The following is a 26,991-nucleotide window of genomic DNA, read 5'->3' on the forward strand; positions in this document are numbered from 1 at the left end:
TTATCCTGTGCTATCTTTGGTCTCTTTAATCACCATTTATTACTGTTAGGGTTTGAATGTAAATGCCCTGCACAAGCTCGTGTGCTTGAACACTTGGTCCAGAGGGTGGCGCTGTTTCAGGAGGTTGTGAAACTGGATTTGGAGCCTAGCTGGCAGACACGCGTGGCCGCAGAACCAGAGCTTGAGAGGTATAAGCTATATAGGTTCTAAGACCTCCCTCAGCCACGTGAACTCCACCAAACCTTCCCTACCAGGGTGGACTACATGTGTGACACCATGAGCCAAGATAAATCCTTCCTCTTCTAAGTTGCTCTGTCAGGTGCTGTTAAAAGGATGAGAACCATTAGTTGCTGCCCTCTGGGCCCGGGATGTAATTCCACTGGCAGAATGCTTATCAGGCACACAGGACATGTTAGGATTGATTACTGGCACCTTATGGACTGAGTCTAGTGAGCATCCTTAGAGGTGGTGGTAGGAGAAACAGAAAGGTCTCTGTCAGTCTTAGCCCCTGGTTCTCAACCTGTGGGTCATGAGTGACCCCTTTGGGGACCAGGTATCAGATATTTACATAACAACTCTTAACAGTAGCACCATTACAGTTATGAGGTAGCAACGAAATAATTTTATGGTTGGGGGTCACCACGACGTGAGGAACTGCATTAAAGAGCTGCAGCATTAGGAAGGTTGGGACACTCAGCTATGAGTTTGAGCCCAAGCTGGGACACATGAAACCCTGGGGACAGGAGTGAGGAGGGGAGGGACAAGGAAGAAAGGGGAGAGGGAGAGGGAAGGGCAGAAAAGACGGGGAACAGGGAGAGAGAATGGGGAGAGAGGGGGAGGGAGCAGGGGAAGGAGAGGTAGAGAAATTGAGAGAGTAGAAAGAAAGAAAAAGATCGACACAAAAGTTGAGAATGACGTCAGATCAGATCAGATCTGAAACTTGTGCAAAGATGTTCCCGCTTTGCTGTATCCATCCACCTACCCCGTCCCTAGCAACATATTTAGAAAACGCGTTGATTTATGGCTGTCTTTTGGTCTATGACTATAAAAGCTGTAACCGTTTCCACAATAAAGATGTCATTCGGGACAACCTGAACTCGTATCCCTGAGCAACGGCCACTCATACTTGGCTCAGAAGAAGCCCCTTTTCCCTTTGGAGCAAGAGTGAGTGGTCCTCTTGCAGACATTTTTTTTCCAGGAGACTGTAGTGTGAAGTGAATGTTTGGCTGTACATCGGATGGCCACTGAGTCAGAAGAATGGCTAACACATCCCAGGAAGGATTGGCTGGATGGTTCCTGGATAGAAGTGCTTTTGTTAGCCTGAGACTTGGGGCCTGGAGACACGATAGCTCAGTGGTTAGTGTGTGCACTGCTCTTCCAAAGGACCCGAGGTCACCTTCTAGCACCCATATCTGTCTGTTGGCTCACAACTACCTCCGGGGTTGGGGAGGGGGTTGTCTGAAGTCTCTCCCCTCTGAGGGGCCTTCCCATGCACATACCCACACAGAGACATGTCCATACACATAGTTAAAAGTAACACAAATAAAATATTTTTAGAGGCTGTGGGACTGTGTGTCCCCCCCCCCTTTTGCAGGGAGAGAGTCAGAAGGACCTTGTTTGTATGATGCATAGATCCCTTGTATTTGCTGGGAGACAATTGCTGTCATTACATGGATGTGAGTTGATATGTACGGCCACTGCCTGTTCAGGGGCTCTGTGGTCATCAGGAGATTTCCAGAGCATCTGTGATACTGTGGCTTTAACAAAAAGGAATACCAGGGAGAGATCAGAAGCAGCTGTGGAAACTTTCAAACTTTCCTTCCCATTTAGATCAGCAAGGCTGTGGGGGTGGCAACATTCGGGGTGCACACCTAGGCAGGCCTCACAGATCCCCAGACTTCTCGCCCTCCATCCCCCCCCCCTCTGTTTGTGCTAGGGATTGAGGTGGGACTTTGCACCTGCCCAGCAAGAGCCCCACCATGGGGCCACATCCCAGCACCAACCTCATGAGTTTTGATGGTCCCAGTGGCTTCCTGCCTTCTTGCAGTTCCAGGAAAGACTGCTGTGTTCGGCAACTTTCTTTTGGTTACCCTGGGTTTTCTGTTCTTTTGTGTTTCCTGCAGCACTGTGTGTTTCCCACTCCCCACTGTAAATCCTCTGTGTTGCCATACCCATTCTGGGTCTGGTGTGAATTTAGAAGAAACATTCCATCTCTCCAGTCATCTGGACTACACTGATGGCTAGAGAGTAGTGGGTACAGACCCAGAGGAAGCCCTCTGGGTGGTAAGGATCATTTGACAGGATCCACAAATGTCAGGGTAGCGCTTCCCAGGTGGCTCAGATTTAAATGAGACCTTTGCTTATATGAAGAAGGGTAAGGACAAGTGATCTTCCTACCACCGAGCCTTTTTGGAGAATCACTGAAATGTTGACAATGAGTTGGAAGATTAATGCCTTTTAATTCCTGCTCTGTCCCTACCGCAGGAGAATCACATGGCTAAGGAGCCCTAGGTATACAGGAAACCTCCCTAGGAGTTGAGGTTGATGCTTCCAGAGTCAACGGAACAAAAGGCTGTGCTGGGCAGTGACCGCACTTAAGATCATGGCATGTTTGGGGCCAGCCTGGGCTACACAGCAACACCATGTCTAGAAGAACACAGGGCTCAGTGCACTGCTGTCACGATGCTAAATATGCAGTCACATTCTTTTCTTCTCACTACCAGTGTTTCTGTGTGTAAATGAACAAAAGCAACTAACTGTTGGAAATTAAAAGGAAAAACCTATGGCTATATAAGGCTGAGATCAGTACCACTTCCAGTTCAAGGCCAGCTATAGGCTATGGACAGAGATTATCTCAAAAAAAAAAAAACAAAAAAACAAAAAAAACAAGGGGTTGGGGATTTAGCTCAGTGGTAGAGCCCTTGCCTAGGAAGCGCAAGGCCCTGGGTTCGGTCCCCAGCTCCAAAAAAAAAACAAAAAAAAAAAAAACAAAAAAACAAAAAACAAAACAAAAAACAAAAAACCCTACAAACAAAATGTCATTGTTTCTGGTTTCCTCACAGGATGAACCACCAGGAAATTGGTATCCATTTTTCACTGGTTCTCACAAGAGCTCAACCAGCCTGTGAGGCGGGCAGAGCAGACAACAGGTTAGCATGTGTTTGAGCACCTAGATGTACCTGTCCGTGAAGCCAAATTCATCTCCTAGACGCTTTAGTTATCTAGGACAATGTGTCTGTCTCTTCTTTTCCCTTGAGTCAGATGGAGCTGGGCTTTTATGGTTTACAATAAATCCAAATCTCCTTCCCACCATCAAAGCGGGAGCCTCAGCCCTCAGCCACTGAGCACAGCCAAGACCAATCGCTTCCTACTGAAAACTTTAATGAAACCCATAAGTTAATTAAGTTAACAAAGTGAGGTACTTGCATATCTGAGAACCGGGTTGGTGGGGGACCCTCGGTCGTGGAAGTGGGGGGCTTCTTCCCATGTCTCCTTTGGTCACAGGATAACCTTATTCTCCACACCCTCTGTACAACTCCATCTCTGAGGTGGTGGAGGGGCTCCCCAGGGGGCAATACAATGCGAGTGAAGTGAGAGCCAGGATGGGCTCCCTCCAGGGCATGATGGTACATGCAGATGGCAGGGCAGAGATTGGGCACCATAGGGTTGAGCAGAATTCAACCCAAGCCCTGGCACTGGTACATGCAGGTCCCAGTATGAGATGCAGACAGTTCGGCCTCAACCCCTTATTCCCATCACCCCCCAGAGTGTTGTCATTGGAACCCCACCCCTCACTCTCTTGACACCTGCATTAGCTTAGCAGGAGAGGGACAGAAGGGTAGGAACCTAAAACGGGTGATGGGGCCTGCAGTGTTTGAGCATTTGTGCCAATATGCTGTGCTGCCAATAGAAACGAGAAAGTGGGGCAGAGACCGGTGCCCATGAGAGCCAGGTGCAGTGGCTGTAGCACTGGATGCATGTGTCCTCGCTGAGACTAGGCCTGAGTTACACTGTGGGGACACCAAGGTAGTCCTTAGGGCAACCAGAGGACTCCTGGAACCTTTTTTTGAGGAGGGGAGCAAGTCAAACTCTGAGGCAGGGCCTGGGGAGACATGTGGATGCTCTAAATCCTCCTGTCCTTCCCGGGAAAGATCAAGTGGCTTTGTGTTCACGCCTTCAAGTGTGTGTGGTGTCGTGTGCATCGGAGTGCGTGGTGTCGTGTGCATCGGTGTGCGTGGTGTCGTGTGCATCGGTGTGCGTGGTGTCGTGTGCATCGGTGTGTGCGACATTCTGCTGGAGAAATAAAAGGGCCATGCTTGTGGTTTCTGGTGGTCGGCCACTGTCTGGTAGGTTTGGAGAAAATACAGGAACTAGTGCTGTCAAAACGGTTTGGAGGGCCGATGGGAATGGACATCCAGCAGCAAGAGGAAGCCCCTGAGGTGACACCTCCAAAGGGGCAGAAGGGCCCGGGTACTGCCCTCGGGAGAGGACAGAGAGGTTTAGGCCCCATGCTGGGTGAGGATGGATGATAAGTCAAAGAATGGGGGTGGAGTATGGCCAAGCAGCCTGAGACCAGCTACTGCTGGGGTCCATCTCCCAGTGAGGGAGGGGCAGAGGAACCCCATGGGGGTCCCTAAAGTTGCATATTTAACATAGTTTGCATATATGATGCCCATCTACCTTATGGCAGAGTCCTGTGCTTTGTGGGCACCTGTGGGGGCACCTTGGGCCCGTCCCCGGGTGGGGCGGGGCTTGGCAGGAGGGCTTCCCTGCTCTGCCTGGAAGGGCGGGCCTGGAGACCTCACCTTGCATAGCTAGAAGCTGGGTCGGGGACGCGGCCCCAGAGCTCTGCTCACATTCCTAGGGCAGAGCCCCTGCCAGGCGGGCCACATTGTGCCTTGATGGAGTAGGCAGGGTCCGGGACCGCCCAGAGGCCTCCGGTCAGCCATTGCTGTGGCCCACCACGTGGCCTGGCATTTCATGCTCCTGGGGCGCTGGCACCCGGCATCGGGTATCTCGCCCACCCAGACAGCTCAATACTGCGTATGGCCTCTCTCCCTGGCAGGGAGCGAGTTCAAGTAAGAGAGGAGTCCAGAGGCCTCCGGGTGAGTCCGAGGGGCAAACCGAAGGCTGCCCCGCCCCTGAGAAGCCCTTCAGTCCATGTTGGTGCTGACTGAGCGAGAGATGCTGAGCGTCTGTGCCGAGACAGAGATGTCCTCGTGGTCTACAGGGCTGTGGTAGTCCGAGGTGATGTCGGGGTCGAAGAGCGGCACTTGCACGGTGCCCAGGCTGGCCGAGGTGCCAGAGCGTAGGCAGCGCGAGTAGAAGCCCAGCAGCAGATCAAGCTTGTGCTCGATGGACTGCACCTGGTGGGCGGAGCGGGACGAGGCTGGGAGGTGACGTTGAACCCAGGAGCCGGTAGCCCCTAAGGAAGGAAGTTGGCCTAGACGGGGCGGGGCTTGGAAACCGTAGGGATGCTAGGTAGGAGGCGTGCTTAGGACAGGCTTACCCGTGAGATTCTTCAGGAATGATTGATTGTGAGTGGGCTTTCTTGGAGTCGGGCTTGTTTGTAGGGTGGAGCTTGACGGAGCAGAACTGAGCACGTGAGCCCTACTAGGCCAAGGCTCTGCACTACAGCAGTGCCGAACCCCTTGACAGCTATTTCAGCCATTGGGTAGAAGTCCTTCCCACACTCACCTGCTTTTCCACCTTGACTACGCGCCCCATCATGCTGATTTCATCCACTGCCTCCGTGTCTGATGGACCCTTATCGCCCTTCTCCCTAGTCTTGCGGTCCCCCGGCCCTCGACCCACAATTTGGTCCACCCTGTGGGGGAAAGAAACCATCCAAGAGGCTGAGTTAACACTGCACCTCCTCCCACCAGAACCCTAGGTTGACTTCTGACCAGGAAGACAGAATGCACTAATGGGAAGAAGCCACTTCCCCACCCAAGGGAGGTGAGCCTGGAAGACACCAAGCCCTGCTCTGAAAGGTCTCCACATAACAAGCAGAGCCTCCGAGGTGGAAAAACCGGCTGGGAAAGAGAACGTTAGATGGTGGACAAGGCCAGAGATGACCCCACCCTATCGTGCTCTCTGCCTGCAGTCCTGCTTCTTTTCCCTATAGTCACTGTAGTCAGCCTTCCCCTCACCCAACAGAACTCTACATGGCTAAATCCAGTGATCAACTCAGTCAGTCCTAAGCACAGCAGAGGTCACATCAGATCACTCCTTCCCACAATACTTGTCCTTTTTTCCCCTTTAGACAGGCTCTCTTGTAACCAGCTGTCTAAACCGCCAGTTGGACTCCTCCTGCCTCTAATCCACCACCTACTACCTACCCCAACGCTGTGGTGATCGTTGAGACTGAGCCTCCTTACATCACCTTGGCTGACTTGGAACTCTCCGTGTAGACCAGGCTAGCCTCAAACTTAGAGATCTCTTGCTTCTGCCTCTTCGATGCTGTGCACCAACCGTGCCCCACCTTAACTGTTACTTTCTTAAGTTTGTGAATGAACATTTGATGAGAGGGTACAGGAGAGGGAACACTCTAGGCATCTAAGACTTGATATAAAGGCCCTCCCTCATTCCTGGACCTAGTGGATATGCAGGGTTCTAGAGAAGCAAAGGGTGCCTTGCTTCACTTCACACTGCTACTTGGGGAACGGGAAGCTAGTGATTACTATACCCCAGTTACTTTAGGCCCTGGAGACAGGCACTGGACTTAGCCAGGGCACTATAGCTGAGCTCATTTTGGTTTTCAGCCTCCAAGCAGCCTGTACACTGGAAGACAGGGTTTGAGTTTGATTTCTGATGATTTCTTTGTTCTTTTGAAGTAGAGTCTCATAGCCTAAAACTTGTGGTCTTCCCTCCTCTGTCTCCCCAGTGCTGAGATCACAGGTGTACCACCAGGCAACACCCCTAACAGCACAGATGGCCTTAGCTCCCTCACCTGGGCCAGGACCCTCAACTCCCCAGCCCTCCCTCCTCAAAGCCCGAATACCCACCGAGCTTGCAGGCTCTTGATCCGCCCCAGCATATCCAGGTGTCCCGCTGAATACTGCTCGATGACGTCCTTCACATCGTATGGCCGAAGTGTCTCCTTGAATTTCCTTTTGGCTACCAGGAACTTCAGAATCCTGTTAGGGGAGGGGGATCTTGGGCAGATGCTCCTGTTCCCGTGGGGGACTCTTCTAGTCCCTTCTCTTCATCTTTGTCTAGGTCCAGGTTATGTGCCTGGACCACTCTCTCCAACTCTCTCTGCTGGGTCCCTAGCTCTTTAACTAACCACCATGTTCCCCTTTGCCCTGCACATCCAGAGGCTGGCTTGGTGTTTTGTTTTGTTTTGTTTTTAAAGATTTATTTGTTTATTATATATGAGTACACTGTAGCTGTCTTCAAACAACACCAGAAGAGAGCATCAGATCTCATTACAGATGGTTGTGAGCCACCATGTGGTTGCTGGGAATTGAACTCAGGACCTCTGGAAGAGCAGTCAGCGCTCTTAACCACTGAGCCATCTCTCTCCAGCCCCTTGGTGTTTTCTCAAATGCCTCTATGGTGGCGTTAACCTAGGAGGCAGGAAATGGCCCTGCTGTCTCTGAGCTCAGTGGGACATGGAGCTTCTAGAACACCAACTACTGCTGCTGGCTTAGGGGGAGAAATGCCGTATTCACTCTATGCATCCTTGGCAATTGGGTGCATGTTCTTGGACACCCAATGGGAGTTATATCCAACCTCTGGCTACAGGGAGGCCAGGTGTAGAGAGAATCTCTTATAAGCATTACCTACCCCCCCCCAAAAAAAACCCAACCTGGCTCTAGGGTTGGGAGGTAAGTGTAGGGTGACAAGAGCCAGGTTCAAGGATAGGAAAGGAGAGCTGAGGGCCATGAGAAGGGCCACAGTAGGTAGAGCCTTGGGTGGTATTTTTCAGCCAGGGGCAAGAGAGCTTTTCTTGCTCTGAAGAAAGGGGCCTCCCAGAAACAGGCTTGGAAGTGTGAAAAGGCAGAGCTCTGAGGGGTGGGAGAAAGGGGACAATGCCCGGGAGTGGTGGGCAGTGTGAGAAGCCAGGAGTAACCGTGAGGAAGGGCTGGGGTGGGGGCACCACCACCCCACTTCGGCTTGCTTGCTTTGCCAACTTCTAGAATGTGTTGGGGTGCTCCATGCTCTAAGCACTAAGACAAGTTCTTGGGATGGGCCTGAGTTGGGAGGGGACAGATTCAAGCAACTCAGAGTTTAGACAAGAGACTTGAATCCAAATCCAAGTTGACTCCTATGGCTGGAGCCAGGGCAGACAGTGGTACTGACTGCCTGACTTGGGGAGGTTGGCAGAGGAGCAGTTTGGCAGCATTCTGGGTGTATGGGGGCCATGGGGATGTTAAGGAGAGCTATCCTGGCCTTCACAACTCAGAGACTGTGTCCAAGATGGTGGCCACAGAAAGGGAGAGATGGGACGTATAGAAAGCGGGGAGGAGAGGCCTGACTGGGGGGGGGGGAGGAGGAGCCCAGCTGGCTGATCTCAAAGGAATACAGGAAAGAGGCTGGGGTCAGGTGCGGGAGCCAGGGAACCGAGTCCAAGGAGCTGAGCTCCAGTGGCCTCAGCAGCCCAGCTGCAGGCTGGAAGTGGAGACCCAGCCAGGACTCCTCGCCAGGAAGCTGGGGCCAGATCCACACACAGCTACAGGGTTTGGAGATCAACACCTACTTAATTATCACAGCAGCCAGTAATAAATATATCATGGCTTTCAAACTGTTTGACCAAGACATAAGAAATGCATCTTATCCTGCAAACCAGTACTCATTCACACACAGATTAAAATACACACTTCATAAACATAATCACCCTTAGGGGCTGGGGATTTAGCTCAGTGGTAGAGCGCTTACCTAGGAAGCGCAAGGCCCTGGGTTCGGTCCCCAGCTCCGAAAAAAAGAACCAAAAAAAAAAAAAAAAAAAAACCAAACAAACAAAAAAAAAAAAAACATAATCACCCTTAGTGTGAGACATTTAGTCTCACACATTTTTCCTTTTGTATTTTGAAGCAGGAGGTCAGTAGCTCAGGAGACCCTTAAACTGTCTGTGTAGCCAAGGTTGATCTTGAATCCCCAATCCTCCTGTTTCTACCTCCCAAGTGTTAGAATCACAGAAGTGCCACTCTGCCCAACTTCACTTCCTTTTTATGCTGACCATGACACCCTGACTTAGTTTCACTGAGTTCTTGACCTACGGTTTGAAGAGTACTGCTCTTAAGGATGTCCTAGGAGAAAGAGAGCGAGGCCAAGACACCCAGGGAGAAAGACTTCGTGATATGGAGACAAAAGAAGCTTGGGACTGAGACAGATACAGAAGAAAAGCACATGTGGAGTAGGCAGAGACTACAGCAGAAGCCACCTCTGCCTCTGGCGCAGCTAGGGAGAGAGAAGGAAAGAGGCCACCGCAAAGTGTGAGAAGGAAAAGCGGGAGGGAGGCAGAGAGCCTGAATTAGAATGAAGGGGAGTACACTGTATGTGAAGGACAGAGACCCCGACGGGCAGCTATGCCACTGGCCACCGGCCACCAGAGCCAGGGCCTCTGGATGTGAGGTGTGCTGTGTAGGAGCAAACGGGCCTGGGAGCCATATGCTTCCTGTCCACACCTCCTGCACTCCAGGCAGGTAGCAGCTGGCACCCTGGGACCTGTGCCAGGGCCGGCCATGAGGGCAGGCCCAGATGGGGAACAGTGACGGGTGGCAGGTGGGACGGAGGGCTGCTTACCTTGGGTCTTAGCCTCACCTGACAGAACGGATGACCGTCTTCACAGCGGGCATGACATCATCCACCGTGAGCTCACACTGGTAGCTCTTCTCCTCAGCTACTTCCTCCGAGGGGCCCTCTGGAAATACAGGAATGGCACATGAGGGCCAAGAGTGATAGCAGAAAACACTCTCAGCCCCCACCTCCATTAGTAGTACTCGATCTAGAAAGAGCCCAGAACCTTCCTGAGGCTCAAGGCAGACAGGAATCCTGCCACACTGGCTGTTGCCTTTCAGTGTCCTGTGTTACATGTCATCCGTTTGCCTCTTCCATGGCTGGGCAGAGCAGACATCTGCCTGGTGACAGGTGAGTGCCAGCTGCTTTAGAGGACATATGGTCTAGCCTAGGACAGTGATGGTGCATGCAGCCTTTGAGGACATGCTATGTGTTACCCCTTACAGAGCAGGAAGCCCCAGGGAAAAGGCATTTATTTGGTGCTCTTCATGGAGTCTTTGTGTGGTCTCCTCTTCCAGTTAGGAGCAAGAGGGGTTTGGAGGGAGGCACTCCAGCTAGTGCCAGATCTGCTACAAGGAAGGCCCTTAAAGCGAGGATGGAGAAAAGCTCTGAGGCTGCTCCCCTGTGCTTGAAGAGGGTGATATTTTCCTCACCGCACCGGAGGATCCCAGGCACCATCAGGCCGAGGCTTCCATGACTCAGGACCTCCCAAAGAACCACTGATCTATGATGTTCAGTAACTTTCCAGGAAACGGCTGAGTTCTCAGGCCTCGGCATCTTGGCACAGTACAGGCAGAAGCTCTGAGCCGGGCTCTCTCTCCAAGAACAAAGGGAGCATCCTGTCCTCATCCTCACTGGACCTACTGACCCTTTCTACCCTCTTGCCTACCAAGAGCCTGCAGCACGTTTAACAGAGGCAAGGGGTCTCTTAGGAGACCCCATCCAGCCCTCCCATTTTCCAGAAGAGGCGCAGAACAGGGCCGCTCCTCGCCCAAGTCCTGGTGAAGAACTTGAACTCAAAGGGACCATCTTCCTCTAGCAATGGAGAAACGGTCCCTGCCAGACCCTCAGCCACAGTGACAGCAGACTGGGCTGGTACAAGGTGACAGCAGAGCGCACCATCTTCAGAGCTGGCCAGCCTTGCTTCAGGCTAAGAGTGTTCCCACTCACGTGCTGGAAGTCTCAATCTGCAGGTCTACTGGAGGCAAATAACAGGGTAGCTAGGAGAAACAATGGAGACTGTCCAGAGGACAGTTGCACACAGGACTCCTTCCAGAGGGCCCTCTGCTGAGCTCCTACCATGCTGTGGCCTATCCCACTACGGATTCTTCAGAATCTTTATCTGAAATAGATACTATTGTTGCCTCCATTTTACAGATGGGGAAAGTGAGACCCAGAGAGATGTGGTCCTTATCTAAAAAGAAAAGGGACAGAGGCCTTGTGTGACTCAGTAGCTAAGAGTGCTTGGTGTGAAGGCTGATGATTAGAGTTTGATCCCTGGACCCGTGTGGTAGCGGGAGGGAGCCAACTCTTACAGCTTGTTCTCTGACTTCCACCAGCACAGGCATGGACACTTTACACACACAAAATAAGTAAGAGAGGGGACTGGAGACATGGCTCAGTGGTTAAGAGCACTGTCTGCTCTTCCAAGGTTCCGAGTTCAATTCCCAGCAACCACATGGTGGGTCACAGCCATTTGTAATGGGATCTGATGCCCTCTTCTGGCCTGCAGGCATAAGTGCAAGTAGAGCACTCACGTATAAAATAAGTAAAATCTCTTAAAAAATAAGATATAATTAGAAAACATTAAAAAGGCAGAATCAGAAATCTGAGTCCTATGCTCTTACCACCAACCAGTCCCCCCCCCCAAATTCTCATTATATTTGTCATCAGTCTGGAGGCTGGATTATAGTAAAGGAGAAATCAGGATGCCCGTTTCCTAGGGCAGGTGATCTGAGCCAGTCCCCACCCATGCTTCCTCCAGCAGATGCACAGCCCGTGACCTCGGGGTCTTACCCTCAGTAGAGCAGCGGGGCTTGAGTCTTAGAGAGGCCCGGAAGCGGGTGCGGTCATTGAAGCTCCAGCTTTTCTGCACCTTGCTGGGGCTGGATGCTTCACCCACCTGCTCACTGCTTGGAGAGGTGGGAATCGGTGGGGGTGCCAGATGCTGCTTGGAAGGGCCTGTCCGCTTCTGGGAGCTGCTCATTCGGATCCGGTCTTTGATGCCCATCCGGCTGCTGCCAGGGTGGGGCACGGCAGAGAAAGAATCAAGTGAGCTGGCTTGGAGTAGGTAGGTGAGGACAGAGCTGACCTAGCTGATCTAGGGGGTTGATATTGGGTCTTGGTTTCCATCAGTTATTTCCTTGGGTGTTCCCGGAGGGCCCTGATGCCTACGGGAAACTAGATAGGTCAATGGGGACATATCCCCTCCCCATCCCCGCCTCCCATCCTCATCCCCAGACAGATAAGGGGTACACAGGAGACAGATGTCAGAGTGAAAGCAGTGAGAGAAACCGGAAGGGAGTCAGAGACAGGAGGACGAGGATCCAGGACCAGCCCAGGTAGGTGGGGGGAAGGGGGAGGCAGCAACCCCTGTGGACATGGACAACGCTGTAGGAGGAGGAGCTCACCCAGTCAGGCACACACAGTGTGGTTCTGGGCCTCACCGTACACAGGGGTTGGCTTTGTGGAATCGAGAAAGTGTGTGTACCAAATAACTGGGTACGTAGGCACCCATGTGTATACACAATGTGCATACATGTGTTGACTTTACGCTTCCCCGACCCCCCACCGCATTACACTTCCCTCCTCCCCACTCTGCTGGAGCTATCTTGTCCCACACTGGTCAGGTCACGGTTTTAGGATCTGGCACAGCTGTATAAATAGACCACTCTGACCTATGGTCTCAATCACACAGCTGCGTGTGTTGGTAACTGTGGGGCTTCGTGATATGATGGGCTGCTGAGCCTCTGAATGTCCAGGACACCGAAATGCCAGCTCCCACAGTGAGAATCCGTGTGTAGCAGCCTGTTCTCCTGTGGTTTTCCCTGTCTGAGTTCTATTCTCCAAGACTGATGTCCTATCCACATGGTCTTCCACAGCACCTAGAAGGCCCGCCTTTCTGCCTACTCACCTGTGTGCTTGTGAACACATATGTATGTAAGGAGACTTGCTCCTGTACCCAGTTCCCCACCACATCTCCAAACCTTGGAGGAAGAGAAGCCAAGGGAGGCCTCCATTCCCCTGGGACAGGCCCCGGTTAACCAGCACCTGGTAGAGTAACTCTGTGTCTAAGAGGTTCAAGAACCACGCTGTGCTGTTAGTAAGGCTTCAGCCAATATCCCCTGCCCCACACCCTGCGGCATTACCACCATCTGCCCTGATGGAGGTCCTTACTCTGCACAGAAAAATAGCACCCAGGTTCAGATAAGGCTTGCGAAGGGGCAGAGGTGAAGAAAGGGTCATAGTACCTGCCTGGGGGCTTTCAGATCAAAGGCTGAGCAGATGACAGAATCTGGTTTCCATGATCAGGTGGGAGGCAGCCCCACCCCATGCCCAGGAGGTGAGGAGAGAAGCAGAGGTAGGATGGTGAGGTAGGGGGAGATTACAAAACCAGGGACACCTTTGGAGAGGTACCCCAGATATAGGGCCATCCTGAGGGATGGGCCCCTGCCCCAGAGGGAGAGGTTATAGGTCACAGGTCGGGAACCCAAGACTGTCAGGAAGAAATCCCTCATGTTCTTCACTGACCTGGGATCTCCTTGACACACCCCAAAGATTCCAAGTGACGTTTGAGTGTGGCTTTCCCAAACCTCTGTAGCCCTGTTCCTGTGGGCTCTCCTCATGCTAGCAAGCACCACACACACCCTAGGCCGCGCAAGGCCACCCTGTCCTCTGTAACTGCAGTGGGGAAAGAAGGAGAGGAGCCTGGAGAAACCCTTGTGCTTTGGTTCAAGGACTGGAACTCCAGACTTCTCCTTGGTGTTCTGGAGAATGGGTGGCCTCCCTGTCACTGAAGTGTGCAGCAAGGCTACGCTCGTACCCAGCAGGCTATGCTCTCAGAGAACGGGGGCTCAGGCTTGCTTCTGGTTCTGATTCTGCGGTGGCAGAGGGAGCTTCTGGCCTGATTTAGGGATTCTGTAACTTTCCAGTCAGTCAAAGGCCCTGGCTCCTCCTGAATGCAAGAAGACACTGTTTTCACCCAGAGCAGCCCTGGATTCTAACTCCTTGGGCAAGGACCAGAAAAAGGCTCACGTCAGCCTCTCTGGAGCCTGAAAGCTCAAAGAAAATGGAAAGAAACCTGGCACATGGTAGGCACCAAAATCTCTTTTCTTCCTCAGCTCCTTAGAGCACACAGGGCCTATCTGCAGGCCTGGGTGTTTTGGGCCTCTGAGTGCCCTCTTGTAGGGTCTCTAAATTGCCACCCCTCTTTTATAAATGCAGAGAGAAATGGTTTGCCTAAAATCAGAACAAGGTCGGATTCCATTTTCTCTGTCTTTGGAGACTGTCTTTTTCTGGAACAAGGGCTTGGTATGTGAACTATGGCAGTAGTTCTCAGCTGGGGGCGATCTTGCCCACCAGAGGACATCTGACACTGGAGACACTGGGGGCTATCATTCTGTAAAGGCGCTCTCCTGGGACGTCTTGGATGGAAGTCAGAAATTCTATCATCCCAAGATGCATGCTGTAGGCACCACCAAAAGGATCATCAGATTTAGAATGTCAACGGGGTTGAGGTAGGGGAAAGTGGAGGCTGGCGGGTGGATAGATGTGGGAGAAGGGAAAGGACGGAGTAACCCTGTATTAGCTGCTCTCGAACTGCCCTGAAAACCCAGTCAGCCCCTGTACTCACAGTCACAGGGAACTCTGCCCACCACAGCCCATGCTGGGAAAGGCAGACACCCAGCCCCGTGCTATCCCACACAGCCCTGCTTCAGGGACTATGGGGATGGGGGCGGGGCGGGGAGGCTTTCCATTGGCCTTTGATCCTTCCTGCCCTTGACCCTATACTTGAATAGGAGCAGGTCTAACCCAGTCTCCTCAGTGCCACCCTCAGGCAGTCCCCTATTTCCTACAGACATGTTCCCAAGCTTTTGGACTCTCTTTTTTCTTTTCTTTTCTTTCCTTTCCTTTCCTTTCCTTTTCTTTTCTTTTCTTTTCTTTTCTTTTTCAGGATTAGGGATAGCTTTCTTGGGACCTACCATAAAGCTACATCCACCTCAGCTTCCAAACTGCTTTTCAAAAGAATGCTTTTTATTTTATTTATTTGCTTGTTTGTTTGTTTATAGACGGGATCTCATGTAGCACAGGCTGGCCTGAAACTTGATATGTAACCGAGGATAACCTTGAACTTCTGATCCTCCTGCCTCTCCCTCCTGTGTGCTATGACTATAAGCATGCACCATCATACCCGGTTTATGCAGTGCTAGGAAGCAAACGCATGCATTCTAGGCAAGCACTTTACCAACCGAGCCACACCCCACAGGCCTCCTTAACTGACAAACACAGTAAACAGAATGAGGGGCCAGTCAGTTTTAGCGGAAGCAAGTCCCATTAGCACCTGTACTTTACATGGAAGGAAACTGAGGCATAGAAAGCTAGGTGCTGTGTCCAAGGACACATAGCTAGCAAATTGGAGCTAGATGGTGGCCTGAAACTAGATTTCTAAAATGGGCTGCCTCTCAACAGAAGCATACAGACAATTTGGGGCCCTGACCCTCATTCCCAACCACAAGGCTCCACTGGCACCTTGGGAAGCCAGGCGCTCCAGGCCACCTATATGCCAATAGAATGAGGCTCTTACTGGGCTTGGGTTCTTTGTGACCCAGTCCTGCCCCAACCTTGGCTCCAGCAAGCCACTCTCAGGTCAGGCCATCCCAAGCTACCGGTTCATTTCCCACAGCCATGCTCTCTCTTCCTTTCCCTCTAAGTTTGATCTAGCAGCTCTCTGGCCTGAGTACCCTCCCCCTCTTGCCACCTCTTGCAGGACTGCTTCTGGGCTAAATGCCTTTCCTCAGCTGCACAGCCCCTCTGCTTCCCTCTTGTGTTGTATTCAATGCAATGAACCACAATTACTCTTTGCAACTCTCCGGGGGCCATGTTTTATTCATTACCATCTCCCCAGTGCACAGAGCCAGGCCTGGCACAGGGCAGGTACCACAAATGTAGTCGTGATGCAGCTGAAAGAGCCAGGGCTCTGAAATTGGTGACGGAAGTGCCGGGCACAGCCCCCCAGACACCTGTGGGCTTCAAGGCAGATGGTGGAGAGTCAGGAAACTACTTCCAAAGTTGGCACAGGTCAGAGTGGGAAGGACCCTCAGACAGCCTCCAGCTCATCCTGCCCACTCCACAGAAGGGAAAAGGTCCAAAGGAGGGATGTAGTTTGGCCACGATAACACAGGGGTCAGCAGCATAGCCAGCACACCCTCAAAGCTCCTAGGAGTATCTCTTCTGACACACTGGGCTCATGCCCTAAACCTGGCAAAGGCATCCCCAGGAAGGCAAGGGGGCTCATTAGGGCCCCAAGGCAGATTGCAGGCGGCAGGCACATGCACCTTGTCCTTGACCCATCCTGTCCCCCTCTCCAGCCCTTAAAGTGGGAGGAGAAAGGAAGAGAGGGGACAGGAGGAGCAGACGAGGGGGTACCTCGGTCTCCAGCTGGCGTGGATCCGAAAGAAACTCCGCTTATTACTAAACATCTGGCTGGAAAGTTGAGAACAAGACACGAACAGAGGTTAGTGACGAAGAGACAGCTGGATAGAGGGTGGAGTGCTGCCAGGATGGGACTGGCCTCCTGTGGCTGGAGGGAGAGAAGGACCCCCACTCGAGTCGTCTTCCAGTCCCACCCCCAGGATGCAGAGGTGCTAGACCCTGCATACGATCCCTCGGGTGTATGGCAAGCCTGCAGAGCTCAGGTCCCTGCTCCAGAGACTGAGTCTGAGGGATGGAGACGTCCGTCCTTTTCATTTTGAGTGCATGCTTCATGGGATGTGGATACAGGCAGTCAGGAGGCCAGGCTTTTAGAGACTCATCCCATAACCCTCAAAGGGAGGTACTGGCGCTGGGAATGCCATTTCCAGAAGTCCTGCTCCTCCTTGGAGTCCCGCTTCCTGAAAACATGCTCAGTGTGGGCCATCTCCAAGTTCCGTGTGGCCAATCCAGGGTGGGGTATATGGGTCATAAGCGTGTACACATGTGTGAATACACATGTCTACGTACACACGTGTTTGGGCATATTCTAGCAGGAGTTACACCCCATCTCCCAGGGTCAGATAGCCAAGATTAAGGGCATGGCCCCTTGGCTTGAGCCTGGTTAACAGATCCAAAAGTCACAGCTCAACACCCTCCCAATCTACCCAGGTTCCTGAGTCATCCACCATCAGACACACAGAGTAGACAGACACTTTAGAGCAGACAGATACAGTGTTAATAATGCCAGGCTTTCAATATCCACGTGTTCCCAGGCCTCTGAGGACTCAGGGACCCAGAATCATTAAGGGCACGGGTTCTATGCTCCCTTCTACCCCTAGTATCTTCTGATTCAGCTGAAGGGATATGAGAGTGAACGGGAAGCTCAAAGCCCATATTTGGCCCTGCTCAGTGTTGCCAAAATGCCAAACCCTGTGAATTTCTGGCTCTAAGTTGTGGTTTGGCAGGCCTGGTGCCTCTAGGCAGTGATGGAGAACCCAAGCCAGGTTATACCAGGGGCTTCTCTTCAAAGGAGCTCCCAGTCTAGCTTGGCCAATCTTTCCGCTTCCCGAAGTTCCAGACTTATTTAGCCCTTGCCCAGTGAGAGCCCTTACTGTGAAGAAAGAAAAGACCCTGATCCCAATTAACCCATCGATCCATCCCCCAAGCCTCTTCAGCTCCAAAAGAGAGAACCTAGGGCCCCCTGAGCAGCCTAAACACTGTCCATGCTTTCCCAGGAGCAGAGCTGCTTGATGACTTTCTCCAGGACACACAGCAGAGGTGAGCTTCCATGTGTGCCTCTTCCCTGATTGCTAATGTTGGACCTGGGCTTACCTCAAGGAACAGATGCCCACCTGACTAGTTCAAGGATGATGTGTAGGATGAGGTAAAGCAAAGCGATGGGCAAAGAGGAGGAGAGCATGAGGGGACCGAACTGGCCCTTGACTTTAAAAGGGTTGAAGCAACCGCAGGGAACCTCTTCTCCCTAAGACGTGAGGAGGGGTTTCCCTTATCCTAACTGCCTCGGATTCCTCCAGTTAGGAACGTGTAGACGAAGCAAGCTCTGTTCTGTCTTGATTCTTCTTTCAATAGGCAAAAGCTCCAGGTCAAGTTGGGAGAGAGGGTTGGGGACAGCAAAGAGTACCTCAGTACAGAAGGAGAGAGCCCCAAGAGACGACACCCCCCCCTCTAGCAAAGCTGCAGACAAGAGCTGCAAAGTTAAGCTTGTTAGTTATTGGTGGAGTTTATGAAGGTCCTAGTCACGGTGGTCTTAGTCACAGAGTTCTCTTTCCAGCAGGAAACTGCTTCCTGGGAGGTGCGTTCAGCATGTTCTGTGAGCATGCTGGGGGCGGGGATCCCTGCCCTCACATCCCAGAACAGAAGGCACCCTCGATTACCTGAGCCGTAAGCACCTGGGGCCAGCGGCCTCCTCCTCTCTCCAGCTTCCCAGGAGGGATGGGGGTGCAGGGAAGGAAGAATGGGAGGGGGTACGTGGAAACAGAGAAAGAAAGGACAATGGTATGAACGGTGGAGATGACAGGAAGGAATGGTGCAGACAGCTGTCCCTCTCAGACCCTGAGAGACCCAGAGAACGGAAAGGTAAGTCCACTGTGGCCTCTCTCTCGAGAGGGTCCTTGGTCTGTACCTGTCTGACGACAACTACCAGGCCTCACAACAATGCCAGTGTATCCCCCAAACAGGTCCATATACCCATGTGGTGGCTGGAGGAGGTCTGAGAGAGGGTGAGACAGAAAACGGAAGAGGAAGGGAAGCAAGAGGTGGTGGTGGCCTCACGGGGCCCCTACCTTTCCCCAGGGCAGAAGGAGGCACTGCCCGGCCGGTGGCAGGTGGCAACGGGCGGGTAGCGGGAGGCTGCTCCATCAGGTACTGGCGCCCGCCTCACCTCCAGGGGCCGTAGGCCCCCATTGCGGGCCCGTTGTATATGCTCAAACAAGAGGGCCAGCTCTCTGCAGGAGAGGGCGCCGTCAGCCTCAGTCAGGGCCTTGAGGACACCACCCGCCTCACCCAGTGGGCCCAGAGCTACAGAGCTGAGGTCCGGCCAAGTCTTGAGCTACCCTCTAAGGGTGCTTACAAACACCACGGGCCAGAACAGGCAGGGTGGAGAGACTAGCTTTCTCCCCCTCTGCAGAAGGTTCTGGGGGGAATCGGAAGGAATCTAGGTACGGATATGCAGGTTGGGCATAAGTCCAGAGCACCCACAGAAAGAGGGAGCTCAAATCTAGCTGACTCTGCTCCTCACTGTGGAGCTGTGCCTACAGAGCGGCCGTCAGCAGCTCGGAGATCCTTAGTCTCCTGACCTGGCTTGGGTTTTAGGAGGAGATTGGAGCTAATGACAGCTTTGATAGGGTGGCCAGCCCAGCTTCCCTACCCTGTAGTGTTCCTCCTCTCATGGAGTTCCTGGAGACAGTGTCAGGTTGGCTGTCCACTAACTCTCCAGGTCATTTCCTACTGCCATAACCGGGAAGGTACCCACCCTTCACCCACCTTTCCAAATGGACCCCAAATCTTCAGACCAAGCTCTGTTCCTCTTACCAGGGAACCCAGGCCACCCCATCTAGAGTCCTCCCCACCCCTATCACACACTTCCATGCCAATTCCTAAGCATCCAGTCCCTACTCCCTTTCTGGCTTGGCCTTGATTCCTTAAAATCACCCCTCCTCCGTAAAGGGGCCGCTTCAAATCCAGCCTCCGGCCCCACCTCTGTGGTAGGAACTTGCCTCTGTCAGGTGTGGAGATGGAGAGAGGGAGGGGTGATGTGGGGAGCCCCCTTTCCAGACCCTACCTCCTGCTCCTCCCCTGGGAAGCCTGAGGGACTGGGGGGAGCAGGAGGGGGCCAGGTGCAGGTGCGGGCAAGTGGGATCACGCAACAGCTGCACAAGGGTAACTAATGAGGCAGTGGCTGTGGAGAGAAGCGCTGAGCACAGCAGCCTGGACTAGCACGCACTCTATGCCATCCTGCCCATGGGACTGAGCCAACCAAGCCGGCTCTGCAGTCTTCATTCCTGCCCCAGGGCCTGGCCAGGCACCTGGCTTCACACACCTTGATGATGCTATTAATAACTTCCAGCACGGAGCCACCCCCATTCAGTCTCAACCCAGCCTAGGGCCAACAGAGCAGACCCACGGCTGGCCTCAGAGGCTGCCACCCACAACAGTAACAAGGGCCACACAGTCACACACGGGGGTTCGGGGGCAAGCACACATATTTCCACATAGCACCCTCTCTAACCAGCTGCGGCACACTGGTCGGTACAAGCTAATATGTCCCCGTCTCAGGACAGAGGGGAGATGAGCTGGTTTGGTTTCCCTGGGTGGCATCATCTTTGGCTGAGCATGTACACTGCCAGCACTCCATGAGTGCAGATCCGCTTCAGGGATACTCTGGGGCCAGGGGACAGAGAAGAGTTGGGGAGAGGATGAGCCAAGCTCCCAGTTATGCAGGACCTGAAGAGCCAGTCCCAAATGCTCCACTGGGAGCCAGCCCCTACCCACTCCCACTCCAGCAGCACCTACCTGAAAGATGGGAGAATACTGTCATAGTAATACCAGGTGGCTGTCAAATAGGCCCGGCTCGTGTCAGTGGAATACAGGCGCCACGCAGCCTGGAGGCACAGGGAGAATGGGGTATCATAGAAGTCCTTAACCACCCACCAGCCCTCTGCTCCTGAAGGAACCCAGTCCCAGGCCAGCCGAGAGTGATGCCAGGTCCAGAGGCCAAGTCTAATTCCGTAGCTACCAGCAGGGACAGCCAAGAAGCCAAGACCTAGAGAGAAACGACTTCCTCAAGGTGACCCAGTAAATAGGTACCAGAGCCAGGGGCCCACAAGCACTAGGGTCTGTGGTCAGATAGGCATGGGCTTCCAACCCATTTTCCCATTCAGAATAAACTGACCATTGTTGACCCAACAGAGTGTTGTGCGGTCAAGATGAATAGATATCTGCCCAGGGCTAAGCTTGGTGCCTGGCGCTCATGACCAGGCTCCTGTAAACCCTCCCATTAGCTCCCTTAGCTGAGTACACAGCCACAGTGTCTGGTTAGTGTCTTCCTTCATAAGTTGCATCATGGGCACCCCTGCATCCTCAGTGCCAAGTACAGTATCTGGCACGAGTAGGTGGTTCTGCAAATGTTTGGGGAGGGAATGTTGACTAAGCGAATGGCTTTACAAACAGCCTCCATGGGACTACTAGGGCCCATGTAAGAGCAACAAAGATTATTGACACTGGAGCAGAAGGAACTACGGTCAAATGAGAAGCAAAACTGTCCCCCATCCTCCAGAAAAAGAGGAATCTGGGAAGGATCCACCAGGGTACGGAAACAGGCAGGACAAAGCAGAATCAGACCAACCCTGGATGCTCCCCTCCTTTGGGTGCCTCTTGTCCTTAAGGGGTTGCCACGAGTGACCTCACCAGCCTGGCGCCTTCCTAAGACAGAAATATTTTTATTTCCTGCTTGCCTGGGTCCCTGGCATGGGCAGGGGAACAGCTGCCAGAGCGCTCATTAATTATGGGTACCACAATACCAGCTGTCTCTCAGCATGGACAGTGCCAGCTGCCTGCCCCTACAATGCCCCTCGGGAGGCCAGCTCCCAGAGGACAGTGGCCATTGTGCCCCAAGGGATGCTAAGAAGGAAAGGCCGGGCTGGTGGTTGGAGATAGCAAGGATGGAGAAAGGGTTATACCCTGGGAACAAGAGATAAGGAGGAGCCGAGTCAGGCTTGGGTCTGGGGGGTCAGAGAGTGGTGTTCTGGGAAGCAGGCAGAGGTGTGCTGTGTCAGTATTCTTCAACCATTTCCTACAGGGGCTTCTCCTGCATGCCCCTATGCTGGAGAGGAGCCAAGGCAACGGTGAGAGACCCACAGATCAGAGTCCACTCAGATCGTCCATCACACTGAAGGAAACAGAGATAACATGCTCCTGGCTTCCTACACCTGTTCCCACCTCTGGCCACTCCCCCTTTATTTCCTTGACTGGTTCCCTTTTCAGCTGCCCATTGAATGCTGGCAATCTAAAAGTCTAGCCCTGGACCATCTTCTTGCATGACTTGCTGAGGCCACAGCGATGGTATCAAGGTGCTGGGAGTGGATCAGAATGACAGTTTCAGGATAGCTGAGTCAGGTCTCCACCATGACAAGGGGGCCTTTTGCCCCAGGTTCTCCCCATCCCACATTAGGGCAAGAGCTGGCAACAGGGAGGCTCTGGAGAGTTTGAAACCAGGTATTTGCTGCAGGGGTTGGGGACATGACTGATATTACAGTCAACACCCCAGCACTGTCTATAATGTGACACGAGCCCCCTCACAAAGTCTCCACCCTCTCTGAACTTTGAAGGAGAGTTGTAGTTCTGAAGTTTGGAACCCGTAGGTCAGCACACAGGGCTGACACAGAGCTGGCTTTCGTAAGCATCGTGTACCTGGATGAGGTTAGCTGCTGGCATCCTCCGCTTCTCAAAGTGTTTTTGCCTATGCTGCTCCTGGACCTTCAGGGCAAAGCCAGAGCCCAGGATCCCCTGTGGGGATAAGGCATGGTGTCAGGTAGTGTAGCAAGGAGGACAAGGGACTACTGGGCTGTTCCCATACCTGTCCATCTGCGACAGCCCAGGCTGCCCAAGGTAAATTTAGGACTACGCTGGTCAGGTCTTAGTCCCAGCCTCCCTCAACAACCAGCGGAGAACTCACGGCAGGCAGGGCAAAGAAGGAGATGCCCAGTAAGGCGAAGCCGGCAGCCAGAACCCTGCCCAGCCATGTATGTGGAGTCTTGTCGCCATAGCCAATGGTCGTCAGTGTAATCTGGAGAGACAAACAGGTTACCCATAGGAGTGGGCACAGGGACCTGACACAGGGACTTGCCTGTGGTATAGCAAATACAAATGGAAAACTAGAAACAAGAGAAGGACTTCCTCTCCGAACTCCTACAGTAGATTGATTGACATTAAGGACTTCTCAGAGAGACTGGAGGGGTTCAGATGGATTCCGTTTTCCAAGACAAGGAAAAGCAGCACCAGTCACAGGGGCTAAGTGTAGGGCTGGATATGAGGGCACAGACAAGTCCCACAGAGTGGGTAGGACGAGCATAGGGACTGGTCACAGGAGCCCCAACCTTAGTGCGAAGAGACAAGGACGGGCCAACCCTGAGTGGGGCATCCAAAGAGGACAGAGCCGGGGAAGGGTCCAGGGATGTTCCTAGGCGGAAGGGCAGCCCTGCACAGACCCTCACGCACCGTCCCCCACCAGAGCGAGTCGGCATAGGAGGAGAAGTCAGAGTTGGCATCCTTCTCAGCCAGGTAAACGAGGAAAGAGGCGAAGATGAGCACCAGGAACCCGATGTACCAGGCGGTGATCAGCTCCTGGGGGAAGGAGGAGGGGCACCTACCTGTCAGGGGATAAGGCTACACACACTTCTCCAGTTGCCTCCTTCTTCAAGGAAGGAGCCCCACTGTCTATAATGTGACACGAGGCCCTTCTTTGAAACCCCAAAAGCCAGATCCCCCAGGCCTGTCCTTAACCATGGCGGCTCAGGCCTCCTCCTCCAGGCCCATGGTGGCCTGACCTTCTAGCTCCACTTTTCAGGTTTCAACTCAGGAGCCCCGTCTGATCCCTTCCCAGTCTCCTTAGGACCCATCCAATTCTCCACTCCATTGGCAACAGTCATCTCCTAACCTAGGGGCTTCCAGACGTGACCTTTAAGCCCAACCTCTCAGGCCTTCTCAGAGCCCCGCCCCTGCTGGCTCCAGCCGCCTCGACCCCTAACGTAGACCCCCTCCTCCAGTTTCTATTAGGTCTCACCCCTGCTAAGCTCCAGCCCCATACCTCAGACAAGCCACGCCCATGTCACACTCTAACTGTATTTGCCCCACTGTATGCCTCGTCCCCCACTAACTGCCCCCATCAGTGCCTGACAGGGCCAGCCTGGCCTGGCTCCAATCCCTACATGCCCGCCCCAATTTGACCCCGCCCCAGCTCCGCCTCTCGCTTGTGCCTAGAGTAGTATCTCCTCACCTTTCTCCAGCCTCACCTTACTGTGCGCGTAGACCACCGATCCCAACAGCTTCCAGGTGCCACCGCGGCGGTCCATACGCACCATGCGCAGGATCTGCAGGAAGCGCATACTGCGCAGCGCAGACGTAGCAAAGATGTTGCCCTGTGTGCCTGCGGCGATCACCGCCACCGAGGCCACGAACACGATGAAGTCTGTAGGGCAAGATGTCGAAGTCACCAGCCCACTCCACCCTGGGGTCTGGGACTCCCGGGGCATTAAGTAGGTGGGGTGCAGCTAGGGAAGGTCCATTAAAATTCTTGAGAAACCAGGGTCGGGGTCAAGGCTGAGATCAAAATGCCTCCTTGAGGTTTGGAGTGGGGCAGAGTAGGGAAGGCTTTGTACCGATGACACAGAAGGGTTTCCTGGCGAAGCGGAAGCGGCCCTGCCATCCTCTGTAGCGACAACAGCATCCAGCTGACCAGACACGGATTATATACTCCAAACCAAAGACCACGATCATCACGAATTCCTGTGGGGAACCAGGACCCAGATCAGAGGCCAATCCTGAGTTAGGAATACCAACTCTTAGGTTCCTCTTATACCTGGAAAGTTTTGAGACTGTTCCAGCAGGGAGGCTACCCTCTCTTTGTCCTCTAGGAAGAACAGAAGCCCAAGTTTGCCCTCACACACAAGTGTCTAGCTTCACAAGATGCTGGGTTTTTGTTTTCTTCTCCCCGCCCTCAGCCTCCTGCCATTCTAGACTCAGTGACATGGAGAATGGCTCTCCGTTGGTGGAAGGCCTTCTGTTGGTGAGATTTGTTTCTGTTGGGGGCCTAGGGGGGGGGGCAGATTGGACTAAACGCTGTTCTCCCTTGAAGGAGAATCTAAGGGGGAACTCCCAGCACTCACCAAGATAAGGAGACACTCGTTGGCAAGTTCCTGGTGCTCCTGGATGGTGGACAGCACAGACAGCACCAGGCAGCTGAAGACTAGCAAAAATCTGCAATTGGAGCATAACCAGGAAGGTTAGATGGCAGGGGGGGACGACGGTGACAGAGCAATGCTAAGCTCAGACACCTCCCAGGCCCTCTCCAGAGGACCTTGGTGTGACTCCCAATTTTTCCTGGGCTGGCAAGAGAACATAGAGGCTCTGTGTTACCCCAGGCTCAGCCGCCCACTCGCCTTGGCCCTGGACTCCATTTTAAGGTCTGGATAAGGTGTTCCAGCAGAGCTCAGAAGCTGTGGCCTCAACTGAAGACTAGGGACAGCCGCTCTGCCTCCATGTTTCTACGGAATCCATGAGTCAGCTACAGAGTAAAGGGGCTGGGGAGGTGGCTCAACGGTAAGAGAACCCACTGCATCTGAATCCCAGATACGCATATAAAAAGGCTGCGCGTGACCACATGTGTCTGTAACCCTAGTACTGGCATCAGAGACAGGCAGACCACAGAAGCTCATGGGCCAGCCAATCCACTCAGTCCAAACAATGAGGTTTGGGACAACTGGAGGCCCTGTCTCAGGGCAATAAGGCAGACAGCAATATCACAGGGCGCAAATGTCCTCCTCTGGCCACCACGAGTACAGATACTCATACCCATGACCACACGCATGCTCGTGTGCATACACACACATACACACACCACCACCACCACCACCACCACCACCACCACCACCACCACCATTACCGCCCCATAAATAAAAAGAAGCAGGCCAGGGTAGGCAGGGAAGTAGCAACATGGGAGTGAAGGAAGAGAAAAGTGGGACCAGGCAGTGAGGAGCTAGAGACTAAGGCTTGAAACCACCCTTTGAGCAATGGGAAGCTACTAAGTGGCCATTTTGGAAAGAACTAGAACCTAACTCATCCAACACTTTCCTTGTCAGTTCCACATGAAGAAACAACGGCCCGCAGCAGGAAATGGGCTTCACTTAAGGCTGCTGTATATTTCCAGGGCTGCCCTGAAGTTGGAGCCAGGAGTCCAAACTTCCCAGCAGAAGGGAAGTGGGGAGAGGTCATAAGCAGGTGCCTTGAGGCACGTATACACATGGGAGAGCCACAGATACGGCAAGGGGAAGGTGGACTCTTTGGAACAAGGTGTGCTAAGCACCACACTTCCCTAGAAAACACCAGAAGGGATGAGCTTCTTCCCTGGAAATGCATCACTGTGCACCGACCCACCAGTCTTCCCGTGTGTTCTTAGATCTCCACTGCTGAGACCCATCTGATGCTTGCACACCCCTCAGCCCTAGACAAACATGTTCTCCTGAACCTGGCTCCCTCTTCAAGCTCTCTTTAAGAGCCTGCTTTCTTGTACGTGTCCAGAGGTTGTTCTTTCTTTTGTTAATTTTTTGAGGTAGGATCCTACTACGTAGCCCAGGCTGGCCTTGAACTCCAGACTCCAGTCCCTGCTCCACAAGGCAGAGGATTACAAGTCTGCAACACTATGTCCACCCCAGTCTCTTTCTACTTATCTTTATTTCTGTTCAAGCATGCGTGCGCATCGTGTGTGTGTGTGGGGGTGGGGTGGGGTGGGTGTGTGTGTGTGTACACCTAGGAAAATCACTGACTTCTTCTGGCCAGCCTCCTCCTCTGTAAGAGGCGATGGACAGTTGAGAGTAAGACTTGGCTGTGCCCTGGCCCACTTACATCTCCTTGGAGGTCAGGATCTGAGGCTGCATCACAGGAAATGCTCCTGGATCAAGGGGGCAAGAAGCAGCTGTCGGGAAAGGGTCCCGGATGAATGAGTGAGCCGGAGGCCTCTGCGGCCAGTTCCAGGCCAGAGCTGAGTCAGCAGAGCGCGAGGCAAGTGCAGAGGGAAATGTGTGCCCCAGTCCTGAGATTCAGTCACTAACCACAGGACCAACAGCAGCCGGGCTACCTGGAATGGGGGCTGCAGCCCACACAGGGTTGGTATTGCCTTTCTCAGCTGCCCAAGACCTCAGGCAGCTGTGGGCACACATAGCTTTCTGATGAGCACTTCTAGAATTCTTTTCCTTCATCTTTTTTTTCTTGCCACTTCAACAGTTACACAGGTATCAACTATCCACAAGAGACTCAAGTGAAAAG

The 26,991-nt window shown here is 53.1% G+C and overlaps 1 protein-coding gene across 4 annotated transcripts in view; it reads right to left on the reverse strand.

The window, feature by feature from the left end:
- Window positions 1-3,364: 3,364 nt before the first annotated feature.
- Kcnq4 (potassium voltage-gated channel subfamily Q member 4) overlaps window positions 3,365-26,991 on the reverse strand; it is a 51,817-nt gene continuing 28,190 nt past the window's right edge. For 2 of the 4 annotated variants that reach the window (NM_001419575.1, XM_087548312.1), the window contains 13 exon segments: window positions 3,365-5,366; window positions 5,698-5,827; window positions 7,008-7,139; window positions 9,769-9,868; window positions 11,761-11,981; window positions 18,738-18,899; window positions 20,467-20,555; window positions 22,363-22,458; window positions 22,628-22,738; window positions 23,170-23,295; window positions 23,964-24,139; window positions 24,330-24,456; window positions 24,837-24,927. In NM_001419575.1, coding sequence (NP_001406504.1) covers window positions 5,154-5,366; window positions 5,698-5,827; window positions 7,008-7,139; window positions 9,769-9,868; window positions 11,761-11,981; window positions 18,738-18,899; window positions 20,467-20,555; window positions 22,363-22,458; window positions 22,628-22,738; window positions 23,170-23,295; window positions 23,964-24,139; window positions 24,330-24,456; window positions 24,837-24,927 — 1,774 coding nt within the window. In that variant the 3' untranslated portion in view covers window positions 3,365-5,153. 4 annotated transcript variants of the gene reach the window in all.

This window comes from Rattus norvegicus, chromosome 5, assembly GCF_021556685.1.
Source record: "Rattus norvegicus strain SHRSP/BbbUtx chromosome 5, alternate assembly SHRSP_T2T, whole genome shotgun sequence".
Classification (NCBI taxonomy): domain Eukaryota; kingdom Metazoa; phylum Chordata; class Mammalia; order Rodentia; family Muridae; genus Rattus; species Rattus norvegicus.